Genomic DNA, 25,834 nt, shown 5'->3' on the forward strand with positions numbered 1-25,834 from the left:
CGCCCTTGAATCATAGTGGGTGGGGCTGTGACCCATTCATGCTGGGAATCGGATCCAGATGTTCCCGCGGCGCGTGCAGCTGCATCCTTGCCTTTTTTGGCAAAAAAACGTGCGGCTGAGAGAAGCTCGTGGGCCGCCCCCGCTAATCCTTGGGAAGAAGGGGAAGGAGGTAAAGGGTCTGGGCCCAATGTAAGGCTCAGAATCGGGGGCTGGCTCTGTGGGACTTGGGCTAGGCTGTTAGGAGAGAGGGCGCCTTGCACTGGGGTGGGGAGGCAGGCTGCCCACCGCCAGTTCCACTTCTGTCTGGAACCTCCTCCAACTCCACCCTTCCCCTCTTGGCCCGCGAGGGAGGTGGGGAGGCAGACCAGGCTTGTGCAGGACAGTAGCTTAGCTTAAGCAGGGATCCCCTTCCTGGGGGTGGGAGGGGAGCCTGCCCAGCTCATGGCCCTGTGCCTCTGGATGATGCACAGCGTCCGTGGGCCTGCCAAGGGCCTCTGCTTCTCCTCCAGCACGGATAAAGACACAGAACCCTGACTTCCTCACACTGCTTTATTGCAGAATCCAAAAGAGGGGGGCGAGCCAGTCCCGCCCCTCTGTTCATCTCTGGGCACCAGGGAGCTGAAATCAGATAAGACACCAGGCAGACACAGCCTGGGCAGCACCTGCACCCTAAGGCCCCTTAACCAGGCAAGCCTTGCCACGTGCTGCCCAGAAAGCTCTCCTCCCCCCACCACTGAGGACAAGGACAGGAGTCGGCGCAGTCTATAACTGAGGACTTCCCAGGTCCCTGCAGAACATGTAAAATCGAGAGAGGCAAGTCTAGATTCAAGGTAGGCCTAGGTTCCAGAATTCTGGTTAGAAGGGCTGAGGTCTGCAGCCCTGAGGCAGGGCGGGGGCTTGGCCTGGAGTCCACACTACAGAGGGTCAAGTCTGGGTCAGAAGTACCAGTTAGAGGGTGCTGGGGGTGGGAGACTGAATGTTGGGGCCCAGGGGAACCCCGTGTGGGGGAAGGGCTGGGACCCAGAGGTGGTATCGCAAAGAAGCCGAAGTCCTGGACAGCCTGAGCCGGAGTTCCGGCTCAGGGCCCTGCCTGGCTGCAGCCTTGACACAACACTTGGTCTCCATCCGGCACAAAGCCCTGGCCCACCAGGGAGGTAGAGCAGCGGGCGCAGGAGAAGCAGCTGTGGTGCCAGTGTCGCTCTTCAAAGGATACGTACTTGCCTCCACCGAGTCCTGCGAGGAGGTGGGAGTTAGTTCTGCAGTGCTGGACTGCTCAGCCGCACCCAGCCAGCCCTACTCCCATTCCCCTGCCTGCCCTCTGACCACACCCCACTCTGACCCTGCACACACTCCGGGTCCCACCTGTGATGGGGCGCTTGCAACTGCTGCACTTGGGTGCAAAGAGTTCTCCAAAACAGGCTACACAGTAGGGGTCGTCCTCCCGGGAGGTGAACTGTTGCCCTGCCAGGGGTGTCTGGCACCCGGTGCAGACCAGGCACTCACGATGCCAGGGCTGGTCACGGTATGTCACCCCACCCTGCGTCAGTGTCTGGAGCGGGGAGACAACATCACTCAGCAGGCTGAGCCATGCTCCCACGATTCCCCTACTCCCACCCCCAGGCCCAGCCCTGACCTTGCTGCAGCGGGCACAGCGAGGAGCGAACTTGTTCTCGTAGCAGGGCACGCAGTAGTGAGCGCCCTTGTCAGGCACGAAGGAGCGGGAGCCCAGTGGTTGCTCACAGCCGCTGCATAGGAAGCAGTGCTCATGCCACGTCTGGCCCCCGTACTCCAGCTTCCGGGACCCTGTGTATGGGGGGGGGGGCGGTGCAGGGAACAGGGGTCCCACTCAGAGGCTCTCCCAAGCTTATAAGGCCCACCCCTGTGCTCCCCCCAGCAGAATGTCCATGGCTTCCAGTGCTGCAGCAGAGTGGCCTCCGGCACACAAGGCAGGAGCCTGGATGCTGGACACTGCCTCCCAGCACACATGAGGCCCTTTAACCCGGATGTGAGAGCTTGGACGTTTGTTTAGCACTGCCCTCCCATTGCCCCAGCACACGTCAGCACTCCCTCTGGGAATTCCAATGACTATACAGAAGCTGTGAAGACAGCTTGTCCAACGTCATCTCCAGACATGACAGGTTCAGTATCCACAGGAGACCCTATACAGTCTCCCCCAAGCAAGTGTCTGCTCACACAACGTTCTCACGTCCTTGGCATAACAGGTTCGGCACACACCGAGTCCTCCTCTCTCCTGGCCATGTCTTTCTCCATACATGCTAAGTCTTCACACCTCTATGGTGTGCAGAGAGTCTTCACACCTCTATGTATGGAGGCATGCAGTTCCCACAGAGACTGTACCCTCTGCACACCCCAGGGCTCAGGCCACCCAGTCTGACCATCTCAGCATACCCTTAGCTCCTGCAGGTCTCAACTACAAAGTCTTCATAGACCCCATGCCACCACGGGTGTACAAGACCACGCAGTACGGGCCTTGGGAATGTTTCACGCTCATTCTACTCCTGCCAAGCTCTCATGTGTTAGCCCCAGCACGCTGACCCCTGGGCATGGTAAGGTGTCAGGGGCAGGTAAGCACTATCGACCGTGCACACACTAAATTTCCACAGCATGGGGCGTGTGTGGATCTTTAGGCACGCCTGGCCTCTGTGGCTGGCACGCGTAAAGGCCCTCCCCAGATGCGGGTTCTCACACAGGAGGAGTTGTGGGGGACGCACCAGGCATGACGGTCTCCCCGCAGGCGGAGCACTGTGAGGAGAAGGCGCTGCAGTAGCAGTCATTGCATAGCAGCTCGCTGTCCTGGCAGGTGAAGGGCTCGTCGGCCAGCGAGCGCTGGCAGCGACAGCAGCGGAAGCAACCCTCGTGGAAGTGGCGATCTTCATAGAACAGCTCCTGTGTCAGGCAGAGCAGGCAGGGATGCTGGCGCTGCGGCCCTGGGGTGGGGAGGGATTCACCCTCTGCTCTCTCCCACCAACCTCCTCCTCTTTTGGTCCTTACCCTTGAGTCATGCCCGATAAGTTGCTGGCACTCGGCACAGGTGTTGGCGAAGGTGTTGTCATAGCAGGGCACGCAGTAGGGGCCGCTGTCTGTCTGGATGTACTTACGACCGTACAGGGACTCGCTGCATTTGGCACAGTCGAATGCTTCACTCATGGTGATGGTGTGAGTGAGCCCTGGGTGGGGGGACACACAAGAGGGCCAGAGGTCCCCCAGGGGGCCATGGCTTAGTCCCTGGCAAACATTCTTTACATTCACCAGAAAGCCAGAGGCCAGGCCTAGAAAAGGCAGGTGTGTTTGGTGCAGGTGTGGCCTGGGGATGGGGCAGGGGTGCTTCTGGAAACCCAGGGGCTTGCACGTTTGTTTCTGCATTTAACAGTTGGGATAGGAAGGGGTCAGGGGAAAAAAAAAAACAACAAAAACCAGGAAGCAGAAGTTGTTTTCTTATCTAGGCTGTAGCAGATCTGGGGGGAGGGGGCTTTTCCTGGGTCAGTGACTCATTTCCTGTTCCACAGTGAGTTTAGCTGCCACGGTCCCCACTGTCCCCAGGACGGCAGGAGCAATGACCAGGGCAGGGAGCCACCCTACCCCACCCGCACCAGAACAGCATTTCCACCCTCCCTGGTCTCCCAGGAAAGGCCCGAGGGATTGGGAGAGAGGATGGATAACGTGGAAAGCACAGGGACAAGAATGGGCTGACCCTCCCCTGTCGGAGCCAGGAAACGGTGGAATTCTAGAGGGCCACAGGACGGATGAATGGTGGAGGAGGCCGCTACGAGAAGTTGAACCTTCCCTCCCAAGAGAAATCAGCCAAGCATCGAGAACTTGAGAGGCTCCGGATGGGTTTCAGCAGGAAGGAAATCCTGTAAGCTGGATCCAGCCATGCTTCCCCAGCTGGGCCCTCTGCCTCATCCTCCTCCACCCCGCTGTGTCTCAGGTCACACCAGCCTGGGCAGCCGTGGCTGCGGCATCTGCAGCAGCTGTGATGGTATCCATGGTCAGATGTCCCATGCTGCCAGCCACAGGGGACAGAGAAGGAAAACACGACGCCCAGGATGGTCAAGGGGCACCCGGACAGACAGCAGCATGGCCCCTACTGCCTGCTGCCAGCCACCAGCATCGCCCCTCCATCTCCAGGAGCTTCTTTTTTTTCTGGGGGGTGATTTCTCTCCTCCTGACCTTGGCACACACCCGGAGAGCCTCCCCCGCCATCTTTTCTCACTCATCAGGGTTGGGGTGGTGGACGTGAAGGGGGAGGTGGTACCCGAGCCATCCTGTCCCTGGTCAGGGCCCCTCTGAGATGGGAAGGAAGAGGATAGGGGGAACCCTGGCGTTGCTGCTGCAGACACCCAGCCCCCCAGCAAACCTCAGACACTTTCCATTTTCTCAGGAACAAAGCATGTTTGTGGGATGAGGTCATCCACACAGCTGCCTCTGGAACAAGAGTGTGGGGAGCAGAGGGTAGGGAAGTGGGGTTCCCAGCCCCTTCTGGCGGCTTCAGCCCCCAGGTCCGAGCTCCCCACTCCTGGCTGCCTCTACTAGCAAGTCTGCTCTCTCAGGGATGGGGTCCCAGGGTGTTGGAGAGACACCACCAAAGTCCACAGGAAGGGACAGATGCTCTCACAGCTGCAGAGGAACCTGGGCGAGTTGGAGAGACACAAAGGAACCCAGCGCCCCACTCTCCTCCATCGGAATCCCGTGATTGGCAGAGCCCACGGCCTGCCCTGGCTCCAGCTGAAGGAAAAGCCCTCTTCTCTCAGCCAGCCCCAGCAGGGAACTTCTGGCCAGAAAACATTGCTCTGGCTTGAAGTGCAGACTCCAGGCGCCGGCAGCCGCCCCCAAGGCCAAAGGGTCCTACTCTCCTGCCCAGTGGGCTCCTGGGTCCCAGGCTTGCCTTCCACACCACGGGAGTACACTTGGTTCAAACCCCATGCCGAGGACGCGAGGTTCATAGGAGCTGGGGAATTCAGAGCGGGGAGGGGGCCTCTTGGGACTGGAGTAATGCCCTAAGGTGGGGGGTAGCCCTCCTCCCGTTCCCGCTCGCAGGATCACTCAGGCCTGGGCTTCCTCTGGCCCAACATCTGAGGACTGCCTGGGCTGTCAGTCACAGGGAGCAACAGGCGGCCGCGCAGGTGGAAGGTGGCAGTGTGTCCCTATGGGAGGGCCCCCCTGGCTCTTTTCCTTCCTTCCTTCCTGGTTTATCTAGCAGCAGCAGCAGTAGCAGGAACCTCCTTCCCAGGCCCTGGCTAGCCCTGGGGCTGACCCCTGGGAGGCACTCACCCCTCTGAGCCGGGGGCACCCCAAATAAGGTATGGGAGTGGCTTGTTTCCTTCCCAGAATCCCCCAATCCTTCATTCCTTCCAACTGAGCCCTGGGGAGGGAGGACAGAGAGAAGGGCATCAGCAGGCCCACCTGTCTCTGCCTGTCCTTCTTAGCCCACCCCAACCCCCTTTCCTGGCAAGACTGGGGGACCCAAGGGACTGGAGGGAACCAGTTCCTGTATTCTCCCTGGTGAGGGGGGCAGGGACTGGGGAGACCGCTTCATCTGCCAGATGGCGCTCAGCTCCTGTCCTTAACAACACATCCTTTCCCATATACCCTCCTCTACCTGAGGCGCGCGGGCACGCGCACACACGCACACACACCACCTTAAGAAGATAACCACTTGGCAAGTGGCTGCAGAACAGTGAGCTGTGAAATTCAACCCTGAGTTTGGATGCTGGCTCCTCACTAGTTAAGATGACCCTGGGCCAGTTACTCAAACTTCCAGACTCCCCTCACCTTCCATTTTTTTTTTTTTTTCCATCTCTCTAACTGACCTAAGACTCCTTCTACTTGCCAGAGTGGTGGGGTTCAGTGAGTACCTGGCGGGTCACCAGTCCTCAGTATCTGGCTGCAGTATGACGATGCCAGTTTCTCAGGAAGGCCTGTGGCAGGGAGCTGGCGACGTGACCTGGACCTACTCGCAGAGGCCCAGGGAGAGGACAAGAGGTCCCAGGCCCACTGGGCTGGGTCAGGACAGCAGTGGGGCCAGGAGGGGCACCAGTCTGCCTAACTCCAGGGAGTGTAACAGCTCCCGCAAGCAGGTGCACAGCTACCTAGCTATATACCTGCCTGCTCTGCCACCCCCTGTCACCTTCCATCTGACCTCCTGAAAGGCTGACAGCATAGAGCCAGACACGAGGCCAGGGAGGGGGCAGAGCACATCCAGGGTCACTCAGCTAGCAAATGTCTGTGGGCACCGCCACCTCTCTCTAGAAATGCCGAGCTGGTGCTGGAAGAGGTGGTGCAGCTTCCAAGTACAGAGGCACAGGAGCCGTCCCAGGGCCTGGCTCAGCTCCCCAGCAGCCAGCCCTGCCACTGGAAGACACCCAGCAGCCTTTCCAACGACCTGTGCCAACTGCTCAGTCCTTTTGTCTCCCCCCTCCCCTCCCTCCTGCCCAGGAGGACCCTGGCCAGGTCCCACACCTGCCAGTCTGACAGATGAGAACAGACCTCCCCTCCCCCCAGGGGATGACAGGAGACTTGAGGGGACAAATCAAGTTACCCCCCCACCTCGTTCAGGGGGGCCCCCAAGCTACCAATCCAAGCCTGTCTGCTGTCCTCTTCCCCTTCAGTGAAAGCAGTGTAGGGGCGGGGGCAGGATCTTTCTGCAGCTCTGGGACTGCCGGGAACAGTTCATTCACCCCGAGTCCCCTAGGGCTGAAGCTGCTGGACTAAGATGTGAGTTTAAAAATAAGCTGGGGGCTGTCCTGGCAGCCGTGTCTGTGTGTGGGGCTCCTCTTGCTTTCCATCTCACATCTCACTGTCCCAGGTCCCCTGCCTTACAGGGAAAGGCTTGGCTCAGAGTCTGTCCCGTCCCGTGTTTCACGTCCACCCCAACCCCCGCCTCACCTCCCCCCGCGCCCCCCCTCAGCTTCCTATTCATCCTGTGTGGGCCTCTCAGGTTCTTGTCCTGGGCTGAGGGCCCCGTCTGTCCAGCTGCGCGCCACTGGATCGCGGTTTGGGGGCCCTCTTTGTGATCAGACGTCTCTGTCTCCCAGGGGGCACACGCCAGCCTTCAGGTTCTCTAATGCGCTGAAGGTCCTGGCCTCCCACCCCTCCCCTGTAACATTTCTGTATGCCCAGGGAATGGAATGGGGAGAGTGGTCCTTGCAGCCCTCCTACACAAACGGATTGAGCAGGACGTTAACGCTTCAGGCCCCTCGCAATGGTACATGTCCCGTCTGGTCCCTGTTTCAATGACCACAGCAGCCTCCCGCCGCTCGCGTCCTTGGGTCTCGGTTTTTCCGCCCCATTGGGCTTCCCCGAAGCCTGGTTTCTCCAACCCTCCTGGTCTCCCTCTCTTTCTCTCCGGATTTTCTATTTCAAACTTGGTCCCCTCCCCGTCCGACTCTCGAACTGCCCCCCCCCCCGCCAGGCGGCCGGAGGAGCAGGGCAACCCCGGGGGCACGCTGCGTCCCCAAGAGCGCCCGCCCGGGGCGCCCGCCGGTCCCTGGGGATGAGAGCAGGGCCGGGGATTGGCGGCAGGGCGCTCACCTCGCAGCTGGCGGCGGGAGCGGGACGCGGGTGGGGCCGGGCAGCAGGGGCCGCGTCCCTCGGCGCCTCCTTCCTACCTGCGGGCCCGTGCCGAGCGGGGCGGCGCGAGCTGCCGGCTGCGCACGGGCTGTGCGGACGAGTGGGCGCGCGGCCCCAGCCCGGGCGAGGAAGTGCGCGCGGGCCCGCCCCGCCCGGACCCCGCCCCCCAGCCGGCACCCAGCCCGGAGGGGGGGGCAGACCCCGCCCCCACCTCCTTGGCGGCCTCCAGCTGCCCGGTCCCCCCTCCCGCGGCCCCCGACCTGGCTGTCCCGACGACTCCCGGGCCCTTCCCGCAGCGCTCAGTCTTCTCCCTGACGCCCCCTCCCCACGCCTCCAACCCCCAGCCGTTCGCGGGTGGTTCCAACAAGGGGTAGGTACAGGACGCCGGCAGCTCCAGGCCCTCCTCACCTAACCCCGCGCTGAGCTCAGCTCAGCCCAGTGTGTGAGGGAGCCCTTAATCCCATCTGGAGGAGGGAGTGTTTTCGACTCGGTTGTCATGGCTCTTTCGGTGAGGACCAAGGTGTTCTTTGGAAACTAGAGGTGGAGAGAGACGTCCCCGCCCCTCACAAACGGCCTTGACCTTCAAGAGCAGAAGCAGAGGTCCCCATCGCCTCCCCTCCAGCTGCACCCTGGCACCCAGAGTCAGGCCACTCCACGGTGCCCAGGAATAGTGTTGACCCTGGAGACAGAGGGGAGACCCTAATCCTTGGCCCCCCTGCTCTTAAGGCTTCTCCGGGAGACGTGTGCGCACGGTGGAGGAGAGGGGCGGGTGCCGTTGCAACTACTGACCCTGGGCCTGGGAGGGAGGGCTGGCGCCTGCCAGGGACACCAGGCCCCTCCAGGTCCTCGAGGCCAACCCCCTTGGGATCCTCGAGGCTTGTCGCTAGGAATAAATAGACTCAGCTTGGAAGGGAGGGGCGGGAGGGGAGCAGCTCTGCTGTGTTGTTTGCAAAACAAGAGACAACAAACCAAGCCTGCCAATAACCTTAACATGCAGGGTAGTGATGCAGGTGTCCCCAGGAAGCTCCCCACACTGCAGACCAGGTCCAGCCACGCTCCAAAGCAGAGATAAGCCCTTGTGGAGTGTGTGTGTGTGTGTGTGTGGGGGGGGGTGTTCCAGGGACCCTCCCCTTCCTTTTCTGTACCATAGGCCTGGGCTTCTGGTTCCCCCACTGGCCTGCAGGCCAGATTCCCCCTTCAAAAATGATATGACTACTTGTTGATCTGTTCTCGTAAGGGCAAGGACTGGGTCCTTTTTGTGCACCGTTGCATTCTCCAAACCAACCTACTCCAGTGTCTCTCACGTAATAAATATCTGATGAATGACAGACACTGTGTTTCCATTGGAACCCTCTTCCCTCCCCATCCATTTTGAACTCCAGGCACCTGTTTGCTGGAGTCCAGACAAAGAACAGCCAACTTGCAGATGAGCCCTTTGGGATTAGACTTGCAAGGAATCCTTCCAGCTCGGGAGAATACAGGGTGGACTGCTGTTGGGGAGCTGAGAGTAAGTGAGGAGGGGGTTCTATCATGGGGTGGGGGTGGGCCAAAGGTGAGGAGCTGTGGATGAGTTCTACAGATGTTCTGTCCTTTCCTCCTGGTTTAAATCTCTGCTGAATAGCCAACATGATAGCCAGGACCTCCCGAGTTTTTACCTTGGCCCAGTTCTTGGATGCTACATAGATGGATGCACTTTGTCATCCAGTAACATATATATATATACATATATATATATTATCTCCACTGGAGATACAGAACAATGAAATAACTGCCAAGGGTAACACAGCTAATATTGGCAAAGCCAGGATTCACATCCACTGTCAGTGCCAAAGCTGCTGGACCTTGGCCTCCTGTGTGCCATCTCAGAGCACTGTTGGGAGAAATGCCAGGATTCCCTCCTGACCCCAACCTCCTCCAGGGGCAGGTGCTGGGCTGCTGCTGCTGCTGCTGCTGCTGCTGCTTGGACTAAGAGCTTGGAAGCCAGAGTAAGAGCTCTGGCTGGGACAAAGCCTGGTCTGTTGGCTCTAAAGGATGTGCCCTGGGGAGCTTACAGGTCGGCCACAACACTCCCTGTTCCTGTTCCTTATCTGTTCTCTCCCTGGCCCTGGGGAACAGGTGTGTGGGAGCCAGGGCTGGAAGCAGAGGATAGCCGCTGACTGATGGGACTTGGAGGAGCAGGGTTGTTGTCCTTCCTTGCACTTCCTTGCCCGCCCCATCCTGGGGGGCTCTTACAGTCATGATCAGGATCTCCCAGCTCTCCCCTGGAAGTGCTTTCCGGAGAAGACCCGGATGAAACCTCGCCGGCCTCTCCTGGGCTCCTCTGCTTGGTGAATCACTCTCTGACGCCTGTAACCACAAGTCCTCTTTCCTCCTTCCTTCTCTGATGTGTTGCTCACTCCTACCACTGCCCACGGCTCCCCCGCCCCCGCAGACCTCGGGGCTCAGCAGCCACTAGCTTTTAGATTGCCCAGACATTTCCCTTGTGACCCCAAGTGTGCCCATAGACTGCAGGGTGAATGGGTGACACAGAGTATGGCATGAGGGGAGGGGAGGGGAGGGGAAACGGTCACATGTTTGAATGCTGACCATGCTGGGCGCAATGTCCCATGGGACGACTCCTAGGGACTCTGAGCTGTCACAGAAGCCGTCGGGGGTTACTGTTATTGCTTTTTATGGAGAAAGACTCAGGGCTCAGAGGTGCAGACAACAGGGCCTCTTAGCCAGTAGGGGGAAGATCTGCTGTTCAAATGGGGGCAGGACTGGCCTCAGGGTCCCTCTTACCCCACGCAGAGCTGGCTTCTGTGGCCACTCAGTGTGATCTTCTGGGGAGTGTCAGGAGTGTCAGGGTTGCCACCTGTTCATTCTATCTAACAACAGAGCTTCTTAATTAAGATGAGTTTGGAAAAGTGGGCCTGGGCCAGGTCATGAAGGGCCCCATCAACCAGTGGGAAGAAACAAATGAGATGGGGCCTGGTGCAATAGCACAATGGCTAAGGTCCTCGCCTTGAACATGCCGGGATCCCATAAGGGCACCGGTTCTAATCCCAGCAGCTCCACTTCCCATCCAGCTCCCTGCTTGTGGCCTAGGAAAGCAGTCGAGGACAGCCCAAAGCCTTGGGACCCTGCACCCACGCGGGAGACCTGGAAGAAGTTCCTGGCTCCTGGCTCTGGATCGGACAGCACCGGCAGTTGTGCTCACTTGGGGAGTAAATGAATGGACGAAAGATCTTCCTCTCTGTCTCTCCTCCTCTCTTTATAGCTGACTTTGTAATGGTCAGCCAAGTCTCAGCTTCAGAGGCAGGAAAAAGATTTTCATCTGGATTTCAGCTACCTTTGGCTCTGACTGCACTGGCAGCTCCAGGCACTGGGGACAGGATTTGCCCCAGAGCGCCACACCTGGAGGGATGTCCTTGGTCCCCAGAAATGGGTCCAATTACACAATCCACTGAAGATCCATTTCAAGTGCTTTCCTGGGAAACAAATGCCCCCTTTAAGGCTCTTTGTCCAGTCCTCTTTGCAGACTTGGAGACAGGTTCACTAGTAACAACAATTGGTTGGGACCAGTGCTGTGGCACAGTCAGTTCAGCTGCTACCCACAGTGCCAACATCCCATACCGGCACCAGTTCGAGTCCCAGCTGCTCTACTTCTGATCCACCTGCTTGCTAATGTGCCTGGGAAAGCAGCAGAGGCTGGTCCAAGTGCTTGGGCTCCTGTACCCACTGTGTGAGACCCAGAAACGCTGCTGACTTAAGACTAAGTTCTGGCCCTTGTGGCCACCTGGGGGAGTAAACCAACAGATGTAAGACCTTTCTCTTTGTAATTCCTTCTCTCTGTATATCTGCCTTTCCAATAAAAACAAATCTTTGAACAAAAAGGTCCATTTTATGGTGTTTACTAAGGGGTGGACACAGCACTAAGCAACTCAAGCATATTTCATTTGATCCTGACAGCATGCTTGGGGGTATGGTATCACTACCGCTGTTTTACGCAGGACGAGAGGGAAGCTCAGCGAAACTAACTTTGTCCGGGCTGATGAGAGTGAGGTTGGGAACTCTGTCCTAAGGATTATCCGGAATTGACTTTGACCCTGCCTTGGCCACCAGCCTTCCTGAGGGGTGTGAAGAACTCAGACTTTTTCTTTTTTAAATTTATTGCCGTTGTGTTATTCGCTTCGTGGCTGCTTATAGTCACGACCTACACTCTCCCCTTCACCCCAACTGAGCTTGGTGTACCGGACAGCTCAGTTAGGTGACAAAAGCCAGGCTACTGCACAGGCAAGGGAGCTGCCAGGATGCACACGGGTGGCTTAACGTCTACAGGACGCCTGCTGTTTCCGGTAAACTGCAAACCACACGGATTCCAGCTTTGAATGTACCGCATAAACACCGCCCTGGGGGCCGGGCGTCGGGGATTGCACATGCGCACATGCGTGGCTCGGCAGCCTGGCAGAGCCAGCCACGTGTTCCCAGGTGCCAACGCGCGGCGCGAAGGCGCGAGCTCGGGAACGCGTGGCCAAGCTCTGGCCAATCAGAACTGACTCCCGCAGCGCCCCGAGGCTGGACCTAGGCACTACACTTCCCAGAGGCAGCCTGCGGCGGGGATGACGCCGCAGAGCGCATTTCCGGAAAGGCCAAGTCTGGATAGGCTGCCTCAACGAGGTGGGCGGTTCTAAGCAGTCGGAGGCCGGGCCTGTTTCCGGAAGGATCGGCGGACGCGCGACGCAAGCGGTGCGGCCACTGCGTTGTCCGCTAAGGTTTTCCCAGGGCGAGCAGACATGGCGGCGGCTTTTCGGAAGGCAGCGAAGTCTCGGCAGCGGGAACACCGAGAGCGAAGCCAGGTAGGGCCGCGAAGGCCCCACGAGCCCTGGCTCGGGATCCCGTGGGTTGCCGGTCCTAGTCCCGGCGGGTCGTGGACGCTGTATGTAAATGAACGCAAATACCTGCTAACCTCGGGGCGTGGCCTCGCGGGCTGGGGGCGTGGCTGGGGCGGTGCCTGGCGTGTCCGACGGCCCACGTGACTGCACCCTGTGGGTCCCTGGCCGCAAGATGCCGTCATCAGCGTGGAGCTTGACCTGCCACCAGCGCTTGGGTTTATGGGACACCCTGTGATGTTGGTGTTTTTCCACTCCCATTATACAGATGAGGAAACTGAGGACCAGAGAGTAACTTGATTGCTCACGAACACTACCCTCAGGTAGCGTGTGTGAACACACAACTTTAGGAGTTCCGCGGATGGACGTTTTTCTGGAGGCTGGATAGAAATAAACTTTCCTGGAGAATCATTTTATCCACTTGACGCTTCTCAAGTGATGTGGAAGAAAGATGTTGCACAATACAGATGGGGAAAGAAGGCGGAGGGCGGATTTGAAGCCGAGTCGTTGTCTGGGGTTGAGCGAAGACTGCGTAGAGAGAGAACATTTCTCCCGCCTGATAGCATTATAGCATGAATGTCTTAGACATTGTTTGCTGTTTGCCCAGTGGTGTGGTGACAACAGTGCAGTTTTGTGAAGTCCAGCCTTGCTGCCAGTGAGTGTCTGCTGTGTGCTGGGGCCCAGGGGCTCAGTGCTTGCTTGGGGCACGGTTGTTGGCTCCACTGGTACATGAGGAGAGACAGCTCCAGAGCTTGAGCACTGTGCAGGTCAGGCAGCTGATGCCACTGGCATTCACACCCAGTGTCTTGAAATTAGAGGATACTGAAAGACGAATAAGGAGACAATTATTTTAAAAGTATTTATTTTTTATTGGAAAGTCAAACTTACAGGGAAGAGAGACAAGAGGTCTTCTGTCTGCTGGTTCATTGTCCAAATAGTTGGAGCGGCTGGAGCGGAGCCAGTCCAATGCCAGGAGCCAGGAGCCTCTTCCAGATCTCCCGCGCGGGTGCAGGGTCCCAAGGCTTTGGACCATCTTCCACTGCTTTCCCAGGCCACAAGTAGGGAGCTGGATGGGAAGTGGAGCAGCCAGGATTAGAACTGGTGTACATAGGTAAACCTGGCATGCTGGGTCCAAAAACGCAGTTTCATTTGTTTTTGAAAATGTTTATTTATTTGAAATGCAGGTACAGGGCCTAGGCGTGGTGGCCTAGTGGCTAAAATCCTCGCCTTGAACGCTCCGGGATTCCATATGGGTGCCGGTTCTAATCCTAGCAGCTCCACTTCCCATCCAGCTCCCTGCTTGTGACCTGGAAAAACAGTCGAGGACAGCCCAAAGCCTTGGGTCCCTGCCCTCATGTGGGAGACCTGGAGGAAGTTCCTGGCTCCTGGCTCCTGGCTCCAGATTGGCATAGTACCGGCCGTTGCGCTCACTTGGGGAGTGAATGAGTGGACAAAAGATCTTCCTCTCTGTCTCTCCTCCTCTCTGTGTATCTGACTTTGCAATAAAAATAATAAATAAATCTTTTCTGTAACATTTATTTATTTTTATTGGAAAGTCAGATTTACAGGGAGGAGACACCGAGAGAATCCGCTGATTGACTGCTCAGGTGGCTGCAGTGGCTGGAGCTGAACCAGTTTGAAGCCAGGAATCAGGAGCTTGTTTCACGTCTCCCATGCGGGTGCAGGGTCCCAAGGCTTTGGGCCGTCCTTGACTGCTTTCCCAGGTCACATAGCCGGGAGCTGGAAGGGAAGTGGAGCAGCTGGAATATGAACCAGCACCCATATGGCATCCTGGTACATGCAAGGAGAGGACTTTAGTTGCTAAGCTATTGTGCTGGGCCCACCAACATAATTTTTTTTTTTTAAATATTTGAGCCCCGCATGATGGGTTCGTTAAATCCTCCCCTTGCAAGTGTTGGGATCTCTAATGGGCACTGGTTCGTATTCTGGGTACTGCACTTCCCTTCTAACTCCCTGTTTATAGCCTGGGGATGTGTATGAGCCCCCAAAGCTTGGGTACCTGTACCCACATGGGGGACCCAGAGGGAGCTCCTGGCTCTGGCTTCAGATGAGCTCAGTTCCAACTTGTTGTCATTTTGGAGTGAACCAGTGGATGGAAGATCTTTATGTATATGTCCCTTTTTTCTGTAAATCTGCCTTTCCAATAAATAGATTATTTTCTTTTTTTAAAAAGACTTATTTATTGAAAGGCAGAGTTACTAAGGTGAGGATTTAGCCATTGCGCCATTGTGCTGGGCCCAGTAATTTATTTTTGAATCCTTAGAATATGCTAGACACAGCTTCACCTGCTCGCTCTGCCTACCTGTCTGCCTACGCAGGTATGTGTGTATCTATCTGTCTATCTTTCTCTGAAAGGTAAGGCTACAAAGAGAGGGAAAAGCAGAAAGCTGGATCTTCCATTTACTGGTTTGCTGTCCAAATAGCTGCTGTGGCCAGGGGCACGCTAGACTGTCACCAGGAGCTAGAGCCTCTTCTGGGTCTGCCACATGGGTGCAGGGACCCAGGCGCTTGGGCCATCTTTTGCTGCTTTTCCAGGTGCATTAGCAGGGTGCTGGATTGGAAGTGGAGCGGCTAGTATTCGAACGGGTAGCGCATATGGGAAGTTGGTGTCACAGGTGGTGATTTAGCTGTGGCACCTCAGTGTTCTCGCCCTCTTCTGCTTTATTTTGGGGCCAGCGTTGTACCACAGTGGATTCAGCCCCTGCAGTTTGAGACCGGGCTGCTCTGTTTCTGATTCCCGTGCCAGCTGGTGCACCTGGGAGGGCAGGGGAAGAATGCCCCACGTACTTGGGCTCCTCCGTCCACATGGGACACCCAGTTGGATCCTTGTTGTTGAACTGGGCCTTACCCAGCTCCTGCCGTGGGGGCTGTGAGAGGAGTGATCTAGCGGTGGAAGATCCTTCTGTCTCTGACTCCGACTTTAAAAAAAATCCCTCCAAATGGATGATATCCTTGTACAAAGAGATTCATCCCTGAAGAGATTGAGCAGCACCTCCAGAGACACAGTCGTAAATAGTTCAGGTGGATTACCAGAGAAGAGAGGGCTGTCAGAGCTGGCTGTGGAGAGCTAGGGAAGTGAGGTGAAGGCAGGTGAGTGCACAGACTGACAGGAGCGAGACAGCCGGGAGCTCTGGGTGCTGATGATGGAGGGCTGTGTGCCACGTCAGCTCCTGAACGTGAGTCCATGCGTCTGCGTGGACATGGCCGCTATCACACGTCTGCCTTCTGTTGCTCCTCTGACTCTGGAGTTTAACCGCTGTATTAACCTCTCCTTGCTGTCTCTGAAAATTACTACAAGAGGTGCTGAATGTTGATGTGTGAGAACAAAAGTGAAAATCCTGCACCAACTGTGACAGGAGTTAAGCAGTTGAGGAGTGTGTATACTTCCTCTGAAGTCGAGATTATTCTGGTGCCGTGTGGAAGAGCACAGCAGTGCGGGCTGGTTTGCTGGTTCCGTGTTCCTCGGCCGACCTCTATAAACTGTTTCTGTTTTCTGCAAGATTGGGGTCGCGGGAGAGCCTGCTGGATTGTTGTGGGGACGCGGTGAGCTTGTGGGACAAGAAGAGCACGTCGCCTGCCTGGGAACCAGGGCTGTGCTGCCGAAGTCTGGCTGCAGGGATGGCATAGGCAAGCGTGCCGAGCCAGACCCTGACGCATTCTGAGTGCTTCAACAAGTGGTAGCTTGTAGAAAGCTGATACCCAGATTTAATCTCGGTACCCTCTGTGCTTTCCAAGTGTGTGTCAGAGGAGAAAGTACTTGGTGTCAGCCTTGGGTTTTCTCCTACCTTAGGCCAAAGGCACCATCAGAACGGTCCACACAGCGCTGACCCCTGCCAGGTGCCCTGTGTGCAGGCGCCAGCACTGACAGAGGCGCAGTGGATCCCAGGATAGCCTCCTGACGTGGGTGCCGCTGTGGGGAGCTCAGAGACGCTGAGTGACTTGTCCAAGGTCACAGATTGAGAAGAGGTAGAGTTGGATTTGAACCAGTCTCCAGACTGTAAATTTAGCTGCCTTACCACAGTTGCCTCCCTGTTACTATCTTTTCCCTTCGTAGTATTTTATAAGCCGGCGGATTAAGTTGGTAGTAATTTTAGTACAGCTGGCAGCTGGTTGCTTAGTGCCGAGTCATTGTGGCCTCTCTCTGTCCTTAATAGGCCAAGAAACCTACTACGGCAGTGTTTGTGACCTGTCTGGCACCCGCACCAGCCGGCTGCCCCTGGGCAGAGCCCAGCTGCGGGGAGGGGAAGGCGCCGGGGACGGGGTTGGCTGCCAGGGCACGGGGGCGGCTCCTGAGCTTAGCAGGTGGGTGTTGGTTTGAGTTTATGTTTGCTGGAGAAACTCAGTACTGTTTTTCTTCTTTTGTCTTCCAGCCCGGCTTTCGGAAACATCTGGGCCTGCTAGAGAAAAAGAAGGATTACAAACTCCGTGCTGAGTAAGTTCAGTCTTTGTCGTGGAGGTGCTGCCCAGAAAGCAGGCAGTCTCCCTGCAGTGCAGCCGCAGTGCCCGAGAGGACTGCACAGGAGGACCTGCTGCCGCTCATAAAATAACCGATGCCCTGGTGGCTGTCACACGCTGTGCGTGACTTTAAGCTCTGTACCTAAACAACGTCGATTACTACCTATGGTAGTATTGTGAATGTTTATTCTGTTGTGTTATGCTGGATTGTCTTCTCACAGTGAGTTTTGTTTGCCTTGGGATTTGAACCAAATGTGAATCTTTTTTTCTCCGTTTCTGAAAGTGCAAGATAAAATCTAGAGTTCCATCTGTTGAGTCTCTTACATCATCATGTGAGTGGTGGGGCATGAAGAGTTGTGAAAGACGGATTCATGCGCCTGAGCGTGGGTGATAATGAACTCTGAAAACATTTTGGAAAACAATTATCCCGTTCTTCTTTTTCTTTAGCACTTCATTTGCAGAGCACTTTGTGATTTTTTGGTAAGCTAACATGGCGGCTGAGGTCCTCATGTTGGCACAGAAGGTTGTGGTGGATTGAGTGCGTTTCTGTAGATCCCAAAGTCTCCTTTTGATTTAAAGATGTCACACTATTGAACTACAAGGCAAGAATATCAAGAGGAGGAGAGACACATACCTTCCATGTGCTGGTTCGCTCCCCACATGACTGCAGCAGCCAGCCCTGGGCCAGGCCGAGGCCAGGAGCATGCGACTCCTCCAGGGCTCGCAAACGGCTGCAGGCCCGAGGACTGTTGCTTTCCTAGACATTAGGAGGAAACTAGACCAGAAGTGGAGCAGCTTGGACTCGAAACATTTACAGGATGCTGATGTCTGAGGCGGGAGCTTAACTTGCTACACCACAATGCCATCCCCAAACTTAGGGGTTTTCTTTTTTTTTTTTTTTTAAGATTGTGTTATCTTTATTTGAAAGGTAGAATTACACGGAAGAGAAGGACAGAGAGCTCTCCCATCTGTTGGCTCACTGCTGACAATGGCCACAGCAGCTGGAGCAGGGATGGTGAAACGCTTCCTCCAGGTTTCTCACGTGGATGCAGGGGCCCAGGCCCTTGGGTCATCTTTTGCTGCTAGATCAGAAGTGGAGCAGCTGGGACTTGAATCAGTGCCCATATGAGATGCTGGTGCTGCAGGTGAAGCTTTTTGCTATGCCATGATATTGGCCACCAGCTTCAGAGGTTTTTTTTTTTTTTTTTTTTTTTTTTAAAGATTTATTTATTTATTGGAAAGTCAGATATACAGAGAGGAGGAGAGACAGAGAGGAAGATCTTCTTTCCGATGATTCACTCCCCAAGTGACCACAACGGTCGATGCTATGCCGGTCCGAAGCCAGGATCCAGGAACTTCTTTCCGGGTCTCCCGCGCAGGTGCAGGGTCCCAAAACATTGGGCCATCCTTGACTGCTTTCCCAGGCCACAATCAGGAAGGTGGATGGGAAGTGGAGCTGCTGGGGTTAGAACCGGTGCCCTTATGGGATCCCGGCGCATTCAAGGTGAGGACTTTAGCCGCTTGGCCACTCCGCCGGGCCCCAGAGGTTTTTTTTTTAAAGATTTATTTTATTTTTTTTGTTTGAAAGGCAGATATACAAAGAGAAGGAGATGCAGAGAAAGATCTTCCATCTGCTGGCTCACTTCCCAAGTGACTGCAGCCATTGGAGCTAAGCCAGTCCAAAGCTAGCAGCCAGGAGCATCTTCTGGGTCTCCTATTCTGGTACAGGGTCCTGTGGCTTTGGGCCGTACTCTACTGCTTTCCCAGGCTACAAGCATGGAACTGGATGGGAAATGGAGCAGCTGGGACATGAACCAGCCCCCATATGGGATTCCTTTATGTGCAAGGCTCCGGGCCCAGCCCCAGAGTAGCTGGGAACAATAGCTGAGTGCCAGACCAGGCAGTGTTCTAGGAGGTTAACAAATCTTACGCTCACTCCCTCCTCCCATCAACCTTCTTGTGTAAGTTGTTCTTGCCCTCATTTTACAGATGAAATTGACATATAGAGAACCAGCACAATGGATCATTTGGCTGATCCTCTGCCTGCAGGCACTGACACTAGTATTTGTGCTGATTTGTGTCCTGGCTGCTCCACTTTCCATCCAGCTCCCTGCTTGTGGCCTGGGAAAGCAGTTGAGTGTAGTCCAAAGCTTTGGTACCCTGCACCCATGTGGGAGAACAAGAGAAAGCTTTTGGTTCCTGGCTTCGGATAGACTCAGTTCTGGCCTTTGTGGCCATTTGGGCAGTGAAGTAGCAGATGGAAGATCTTTGTCTCTCCTTCTCTCTGTACATCTGGCTTTCCAATAAAAATAAGTAAATCTTTAAAAAGAAAATTGGCATATGGCGTGACTGACTAAATTACTCGAAGTCACTCAGCGCAGGAAGGGTGGAGGCCACGACTGATTCCAGGTGGTTGGCACTGGGGTCCATGAATTAGGCCATTGTGCCTGTAGCTTGGGAGTCAGCTTGATCGTCCCTGGCCAAGGAATTTCAGTCTCTGCTCTGTGTGGTGTCTGTCGTGGAGTCTGAGGCACCGAAATCCGTGGGGTGGGGACAAGTAGATTTCAGGGAGGTAGGAAAGTCCAGTCCAGTGACAGTGGAGTGTGGCGCACACTCAGTCAGGTGCTGCTCTGGCCTTCTTGGCCTCATGTGGTGTGAACTTAGACCTGCCTCTAAAGGTTTCTGCTTATTACTGTTTTCCTTCAATAAACCATTCTTGACCTGCTTTTCAGTGACTACCACAAAAAACAAGAATACCTCAGGGCTCTCCGAAAGAAGGCTCTGGAAAAAAATCCAGATGAATTTTACTATAAGATGACGCGTGTTAAACTCCAGGTGGGTATTTTCAGCCCCAGCTGTTGGAACATAAAGGCGGGGGTGTGGGGAGGTTGGTGCCGGGGGGAGGAGGGAACCTTGGCCCTGGCCATTCTCCATTTGGTCCGGGAGCTCTTGGTCAGTGTCCAAGGTGGCATGCATTTCTGCTGAATCTGGGTTATGTCACACCTGGAGTTGTGCCAGGAGTGGGTGGCCAGAGGTCCTGCGTTGAGCATGCACTTCTGGGGTCTGTGCCCTGTCTGCTGTTGGCATAGCACATTTGGTTGTGTTTGTTCTTGCTGTGAGTTCTGCCAACAATTTATATGATGACATTAATCTAAAAGGCAATGTATCTTTTGTAATTGGGTTGTAGGATGGAGTTCATGTTATCAAGGAGAATAAGGAAGAAGTCACTCCTGAGCAGCTGAAGCTCATGAGGACCCAGGATGTCAAATATATTGAAATGAAAAGAGTTGCAGAAGCTAAGGTGACAGTTAACTCTTTGTTCTGATTTGCTCATGTTTGTTAAGAAAGGAAATGTCACTCGGTGTCCATTGTTCAGTTAATTTCTTCTGACGTCTTCAGTCTTAGTGTGTGTGTGATGGTGATGGTGATCAGGAATCTCAGTCAGTGTGGTGACTGATAAGGTGCTCAGGTTAAGCCTGCTGTATCAGAGTACTGGTTTGATTCCAGCTGCTCTGCTTCTGATCCCGCTTCCTGCTGCTGTGCCTGGGAAATGTGCAGGTGGTAGCCCAAGTGCGTGTGCCCCTGCCACCCGTGTGGGGGTCCATGAGTTAGTCCTTGGACCCTAGCTTCAGCTTGGCCCAACCTGGACTGTTGTGTGGCCCATCTGGTGAGGGAACCCCAGGGTGGTTCATCTTTTCTTTCTTTTTCTTGCTCTCGCCTTCTGCTCTGTATCTGTTATTCTCCCTTTAAAATAAAAAAAAAAAAAAAAATTCTATTTTTTTGAGCGAAGAATTATAGCCAGCATGTTGGAGCAGAAAACGTTTAGATTTGGAACTGAGACAGACATAGGTTTGAATTCAGCCTTTGCCATTTGCTAGCAGCATGAGATGGCAGGTGCACCTCCTGAGGCTGTTTTGTTGTTTGTGTCTCTGAAGATTGTAAAAATTAAGGGTGCTTTTTGTGAAAGGTTTGGCTCAGTGCCTGACACGTCGTCAGTGCTGGATTGGCCTCAGCAGTCCTTTTCTTTAGAAGAGCGAAAGGACTTCTTTGCTGAGTGACAGTCCTGATGCGAGATGGTGTTCAGTTTTTGCACGTTTATTCCTGATAGCTTAGAAAAGTTCAATGTAAAGTCACACCAAGTCCAATGTAAAGTCACACCATATTCTGTATTCTAGAAAATTGAAAGACTGAAGTCAGAGCTCCATCTGCTGGATTTCCAGGGGAAGCAACAGAAGAAGCATATATTCTTTTTTGACACCAAAAAGGAAGGTATGGAATGTTTGAAAGTTCCTGGGATGGTCCCTCCCACCAGTGTGGGCTGGGTGGTGTTCCAGACTGACAGTGCCTTAAGGATTGTGTTGAATTTTAGTTGCACAGTTTGATGTTGCGACTCATCTGCAGACAGCCCCGGAACTAGTTGACAGAGTCTTCAATAGACCTAGGATAGAGACCTTGCAGAAGGAGAGGGTGAAAGGAGTCACCCATCAGACTCGACTCAAGGTAATTTTCTCCCTCGTTATTCAGATGTGAATCCAGAGGGGTCTAGATTGCTCACTTTTGCCACTGAAATTACATTACATAAGTAATTTAATTGTGAGGAAAATACATCCTGTTTTCTTAGCACAGTAAAAGGAGGGTTTGGTGATGGCAGCGGAAGTGGTGGAGGGTTCTCGGTGTCTGAGACCAGAGGACGTGAGATGCAGTGATGAGGAGCTTCTCCTCTGGGCTGCAGCTCCGGGTTTGTGTCCCAGCTTAGACCATGTTCTTTGTATTTTTATCCTTTTTTTTTTTTTTTTTAATTTTTATTTTGACATTCTTTACATAGTTAATTAGGGTAAGAAGGTTCAAGGGCTACAGGAAAGTGGATAAGACTAGTATGTTTTCCATATTGTTACCTTCACGTTTAAAGGGGGGTATGAAGGGAGAAGGCCCACCCATTTTCCCACCCTCCCCAGGTCCCGGATGTAGGGCATGCTCTGAGGTTCTTGCTCAAGTGGTTTTGATATTGCAGCAGTTATGAATTGCTGTCAATCTTGCCACTCCAAGCACTAGTATTTTTATCCTTGTAACAGACACCAGCAGGCTCAAGTGCAGCGAAAGGAGGCGACACTGAAGGGGAAGGGACTTGGCGCACAGTGCTTTGATATTGGCCCTTTAGTGATGAGTGCGCATACGGAAAGGTCTCTCATATTAATGCACCGTGGCCCGTTGACTTTTGATGCTTCCTGTCCCTGTATGTGGGCCATGGAGAAGGCAGGCTTCTTCTCAAAGCCTTCCAAGTTGAACTCTCACTTCTGACTGATTCATTTAAAAAAATGCTGTCAGTGTGTTTCGAGCAGACAGCTGTTCTGTTTTGATCTGAATCATTTACACCGCATCAGTTTTGCTTCCAATGTTTAATTTCACAGCAGTTTTCTCTAGCTCAGAGGCAGCTAAACTTGCTTTAGTAATATAAATACCCATAATTAGTTTGACTATATTGGGTAATCCCATAAATTTGACAGTCTGTGCAATAAAGGGAAAACAAAAGCTGTCTGAAACCACTGCTGTGAGGCTGCGCAGGGATTGGCGAATTGCTGACGTCTGAGGCCCCGGAACGGTCCCCTGACAGAGCTGACAGTTCTCACAGCGGAGTGGCTGGCCAGCTGGCACCCTTTGACAATTGGTCATGTTTTCTTTAAAAAAATAAAAATTTATTTTTGTTGGAATCTCAGATTTACAGAGAGAAGGAGAGACAGAGAAGAAGATCTTCTGTCTGCTGGTTCACTCCCCAGGTGGCCACAGTAGCTGGAGCTGAGTTGATCTGAAGCCAGGAGCTTTTTCTGGGTCTCCCATATGGGTGCAGGGTCCCAAGGCTTTGGGCCATCCTCGACTGTTTTCCCAGGCCACAAGCAGAGAGCTGAATGGGAAGCAGGGCAGCCAGAATACGAACTGGCACCCATGTGGGATCCTGGTGTGTGCAAGGCGAGGACCTTAACCACTAGGCTGTTGCGCCAGGCCCTGGTTGTATTTTCAGTTAGCTGTGTTAGTGACGCTTCTTGAGTATTGTTGGAGGCCCTTGAGAGTCTAGTGTTCTGGACTCCTTATCTAGAGTAGTTACTGCCACAGCGTCTTACCGTTTTACCTGGTTCTGTGGTTTCTTTTGATTGTTTCATTTAAAGCAAAGTAGTTTTTATTAAGGAGCTGCCGTGGCTGGCACAGTAGCATAGCAGGCTGATTCTCCGCCTGTGCCCCGGATGCTCCACTCCTGATCCAGCTCCCTGCTTATGGTCTTGGAAAGTAGCAGAGGATGGCCCCAGACTCCTGCACTCTGTGTGGGAGACCCAGAAAGTGCATTTAGCTCCCAGGTCTGGCTGTTCGCAGCCATTTGGGGAGTGAAGCAGTAGATGGACTCGCTCTGTGTCTGTCTCTCCTTCTCTAAGTAATTCTGGTTTCAAGTAAGATAAAGTTAAAAAGCACTGCTGGTGGGTAGATTGCCAGGGAGTTGAGTGTGTGACTCCTGGGGGTATACCGTGTGTGAACAGGCCTCCTTCCAGGTGGCTGTATGTGTTTGCACTGTTCTGTGCGAACTGGCCTGCACTTTCATCTCAAGAGAAAACCCTAAGCTGCTGTCAGTGGCTCTGCCCTTCGGAGCCTGCTGTTCTTGGAGGAGTAAGAAGCAGTGAGACAGTCTCAGGTCATTCTTGCTGAGAAATTTTGCTTTTCCAAGTTCAAAGATTGCTAGGTGGAGGCACACTGTGTGACTTGGCTGTACTCTCATTCCTGCCATCATCTTAGGTGGCTGGGGCACACACACACACGAAACTGCCAGTAGCACAGTGTAGAAGCTGCCCAGGTGTCCCTGGGCTGTGTGACGTGTAGCGGTCATGACGCTGATCCAGGGGCAGCTGCATCCGCTTGGTCACCGTTGTTTTTCCTCCCCTGGGCCTTACTTTTGAGCCTTTGTAAAACGACAGGTGTCAGTGAGATAGCACCCCAGGTTCCTTTGAGCTCTGGAGTGTCATGTTCCTAAAGTGGACATATAAGTAATTGTGTTCCTGGTTTTGCGTGAGGAAAGAATTGATGTGTCATTCATATGCATGGGCTTAAGTGGATTAAGACATGGTCTTTAATACATTTCATCCTGTTAATTGTTGTACTGATAATGTCTTAACACAGCGAATAGCTAAGGAGAGGCAGAAGCAATATAACTGCCTGAAGCAGCGGATTGAACGGGAGAAGGAATTGTTTGTCACCGCTCAGAAAATTCAAACACGCAAAGATCTTATGGTGAGAGCACAGGGCGTTTTGGGCCTTTTTATCTTCTTTCTTTTCTCCCCCTTGTAAAGGTCTTAGCTGAGACTGGGTTTTAGCTGAGTGTAAATCCACCCCAGTGAAAATGTCTGCTCCTCGGGGGCAGTGGTCTCAGCCAGTGTCTGTTGCTCCGACAGTGTTGACATGTTCCTTGATTAAGAAGGTAATAAGGGGGTTATTAGTCAGTGCCTTGGAACAGCAGAGGGTAGGATCGGGTGGCATGTGAACTTTATAGCTTATGAGCAGCTCCTGTAACATTTAAACAGGTTAACAAAACAGTGCGTGTTACTCATTGATGTTTAAAAATAGACAACATTGTGTAGTTAAATAGCAGAGCCGAGGACCATACGATGCCTCTTTCATATTCTTACCTTTCCTCTAAATGTCAGATTCTTTAGCCTTGCAGATCGTCTAGGTCAGCCTTTCTCAACTGGGGTTCCACGAGAGAATTAAAATGTATGGTTTTAAATGAAACGCTGCTCGAGTCCCTCCGTTTGCTCAAGGATGTCTGTAGCGTGTCTTGTCCTGGGGGCCGAGGGAGACATTCCTCCATGGCAGACGGGGTGGGAGCCTGCGTGGCGTGTGCTGGGAGGAGGGCTGGCCGGGCCCTTCTCACAGCGAGCGTGTTAGCCATCCTGCGCAGGAGACCCTCCCACTGACTGATGGCCTGGTCACTCCTGCAGGACAAAACCCAGAGGGTGAAGGTGAGGAAAGAAACCGTCAACTCCCCAGCCATTTACAAATTTGAGAGTCGTCGAAAACGTTGATGTGTTAGAGGGAAGCCTCATCATTCTCCACCGGAAGTCGCTGCATAGGATGCATGTTTCGTGGTGGCTTCTGGCTGCATCAGTCTGCGGGACATGGTTTTCCTATTTGTAAGCGTGATTTACTGTCAGGTTGACATCTGATAGCTTTCTGTGATCAACATTAAAACCCCTGTTGTTTCTGGGTTGCGAGACCAGTCCCGCTCTCGTGTGTGTATGTCTGTGTTCCTGTGGAAGTTAGATCATCTCTGTACTGCAAGTCAGGAAAGAAGGTGAGTTCATCCGTAACCGGTACTTACTCAAGAACGGTAACTCAGTCTCATTCTGGTCCAACTCCTGTGAGCCTTTTAATTCCTTTCTTCCCTTTGGTAAGCCATACCCCAGGTTTTGTTTGTCAGTTGTAAGTTATGGTAAACATTTTTTATATGGTCATTTTTAAAATAGTTCTTTCGCATTTTTGTTACATTACTTAAGTTTTTTTTTTTAAATAATATATGCTCATGGTTAAAATTAAAGTAACTTTTTTTAATGATTATGTAATATTTTATCTAGTGAGTTGACATCCTCATTCTTTCACGGGATGTTCAGGTGGTTTTGTAGGTTGCCCAGGAGGGCTTTTCTCCTCAGAATTTAGAGCTCTCTAGGAGTTGGAAAGTCACAGGTGTTCCTAAGAGACCCCCCTCTGTTCCTGCCCCACTCAGGATCCTGCCCCAAAGTTGTGACTAAATGGCCCAGTCCTTTGCCCTGGGCGTACAGACCCCAGGCCATGCGGGGCAGTGGCCCTCCTTGCCCAGAGTCTTCCTGTCCTGCCGGAATGGCAGTCGTAGGCCGAGCCTGGAC

General features: G+C 53.8%; 2 protein-coding genes across 2 annotated transcripts; one reads left to right on the top strand and one right to left on the bottom strand.

The window, feature by feature from the left end:
- Positions 1 to 535: 535 nt before the first annotated feature.
- FHL3 (four and a half LIM domains 3) lies at positions 536 to 7,522 on the bottom strand. The gene is made up of 5 exons (XM_040974249.1): positions 3,013 to 7,522; positions 2,733 to 2,907; positions 1,634 to 1,803; positions 1,363 to 1,549; positions 536 to 1,233 (listed from the first exon to the last, which is right to left on the bottom strand). The coding sequence occupies exons 1-5, from the start codon at positions 3,382 to 3,384 to the stop codon at positions 1,079 to 1,081; spliced, it is 1,059 nt and encodes a 352-aa protein (XP_040830183.1). The 5' UTR covers positions 3,385 to 7,522; the 3' UTR covers positions 536 to 1,078.
- A 4,759-nt stretch (positions 7,523 to 12,281) lies between these two features.
- Positions 12,282 to 25,191, top strand: UTP11 (UTP11 small subunit processome component). The gene is made up of 8 exons (XM_040974250.1): positions 12,282 to 12,428; positions 16,853 to 16,914; positions 19,670 to 19,772; positions 20,125 to 20,238; positions 21,113 to 21,206; positions 21,307 to 21,437; positions 24,096 to 24,206; positions 24,914 to 25,191. Exons 1-8 carry the CDS (start codon positions 12,366 to 12,368, stop codon positions 24,995 to 24,997), a joined length of 762 nt encoding a protein of 253 aa, XP_040830184.1. The 5' UTR covers positions 12,282 to 12,365; the 3' UTR covers positions 24,998 to 25,191.
- Positions 25,192 to 25,834: the final 643 nt, after the last annotated feature.

The sequence above is a fragment of the Ochotona curzoniae genome, unplaced genomic scaffold (assembly GCF_017591425.1).
Source record: "Ochotona curzoniae isolate NIBS_2020 unplaced genomic scaffold, NIBS_Ocur_1.0 contig_2404, whole genome shotgun sequence".
NCBI classification, from domain to species: Eukaryota; Metazoa; Chordata; class Mammalia; order Lagomorpha; family Ochotonidae; genus Ochotona; species Ochotona curzoniae.

Bases quoted from the DNA above. Each gene is read 5' to 3' on its own strand.
- UTP11 (XM_040974250.1), top strand. From the start codon at position 12,366: ATGGCGGCGGCTTTTCGGAAGGCAGCGAAGTCTCGGCAGCGGGAACAC. The intron at 12,429-16,852 runs GTAGGGCCGCGA...TTTGTCTTCCAG, and splicing joins AACACCGAGAGCGAAGCCAG to CCCGGCTTTCGGAAACATCT. The intron at 16,915-19,669 runs GTAAGTTCAGTC...CCTGCTTTTCAG, and splicing joins GATTACAAACTCCGTGCTGA to TGACTACCACAAAAAACAAG.
- FHL3 (XM_040974249.1), bottom strand. From the start codon at position 3,384: ATGCAGAAACAAACGTGCAAGCCCCTGGGTTTCCAGAAGCACCCCTGC. The intron at 2,908-3,012 runs GTAAGGACCAAA...TGCCTGACACAG, and splicing joins TTATCGGGCATGACTCAAGG to GAGCTGTTCTATGAAGATCG. The intron at 1,234-1,362 runs GTGGGACCCGGA...ACCTCCTCGCAG, and splicing joins TTGCAAGCGCCCCATCACAG to GACTCGGTGGAGGCAAGTAC.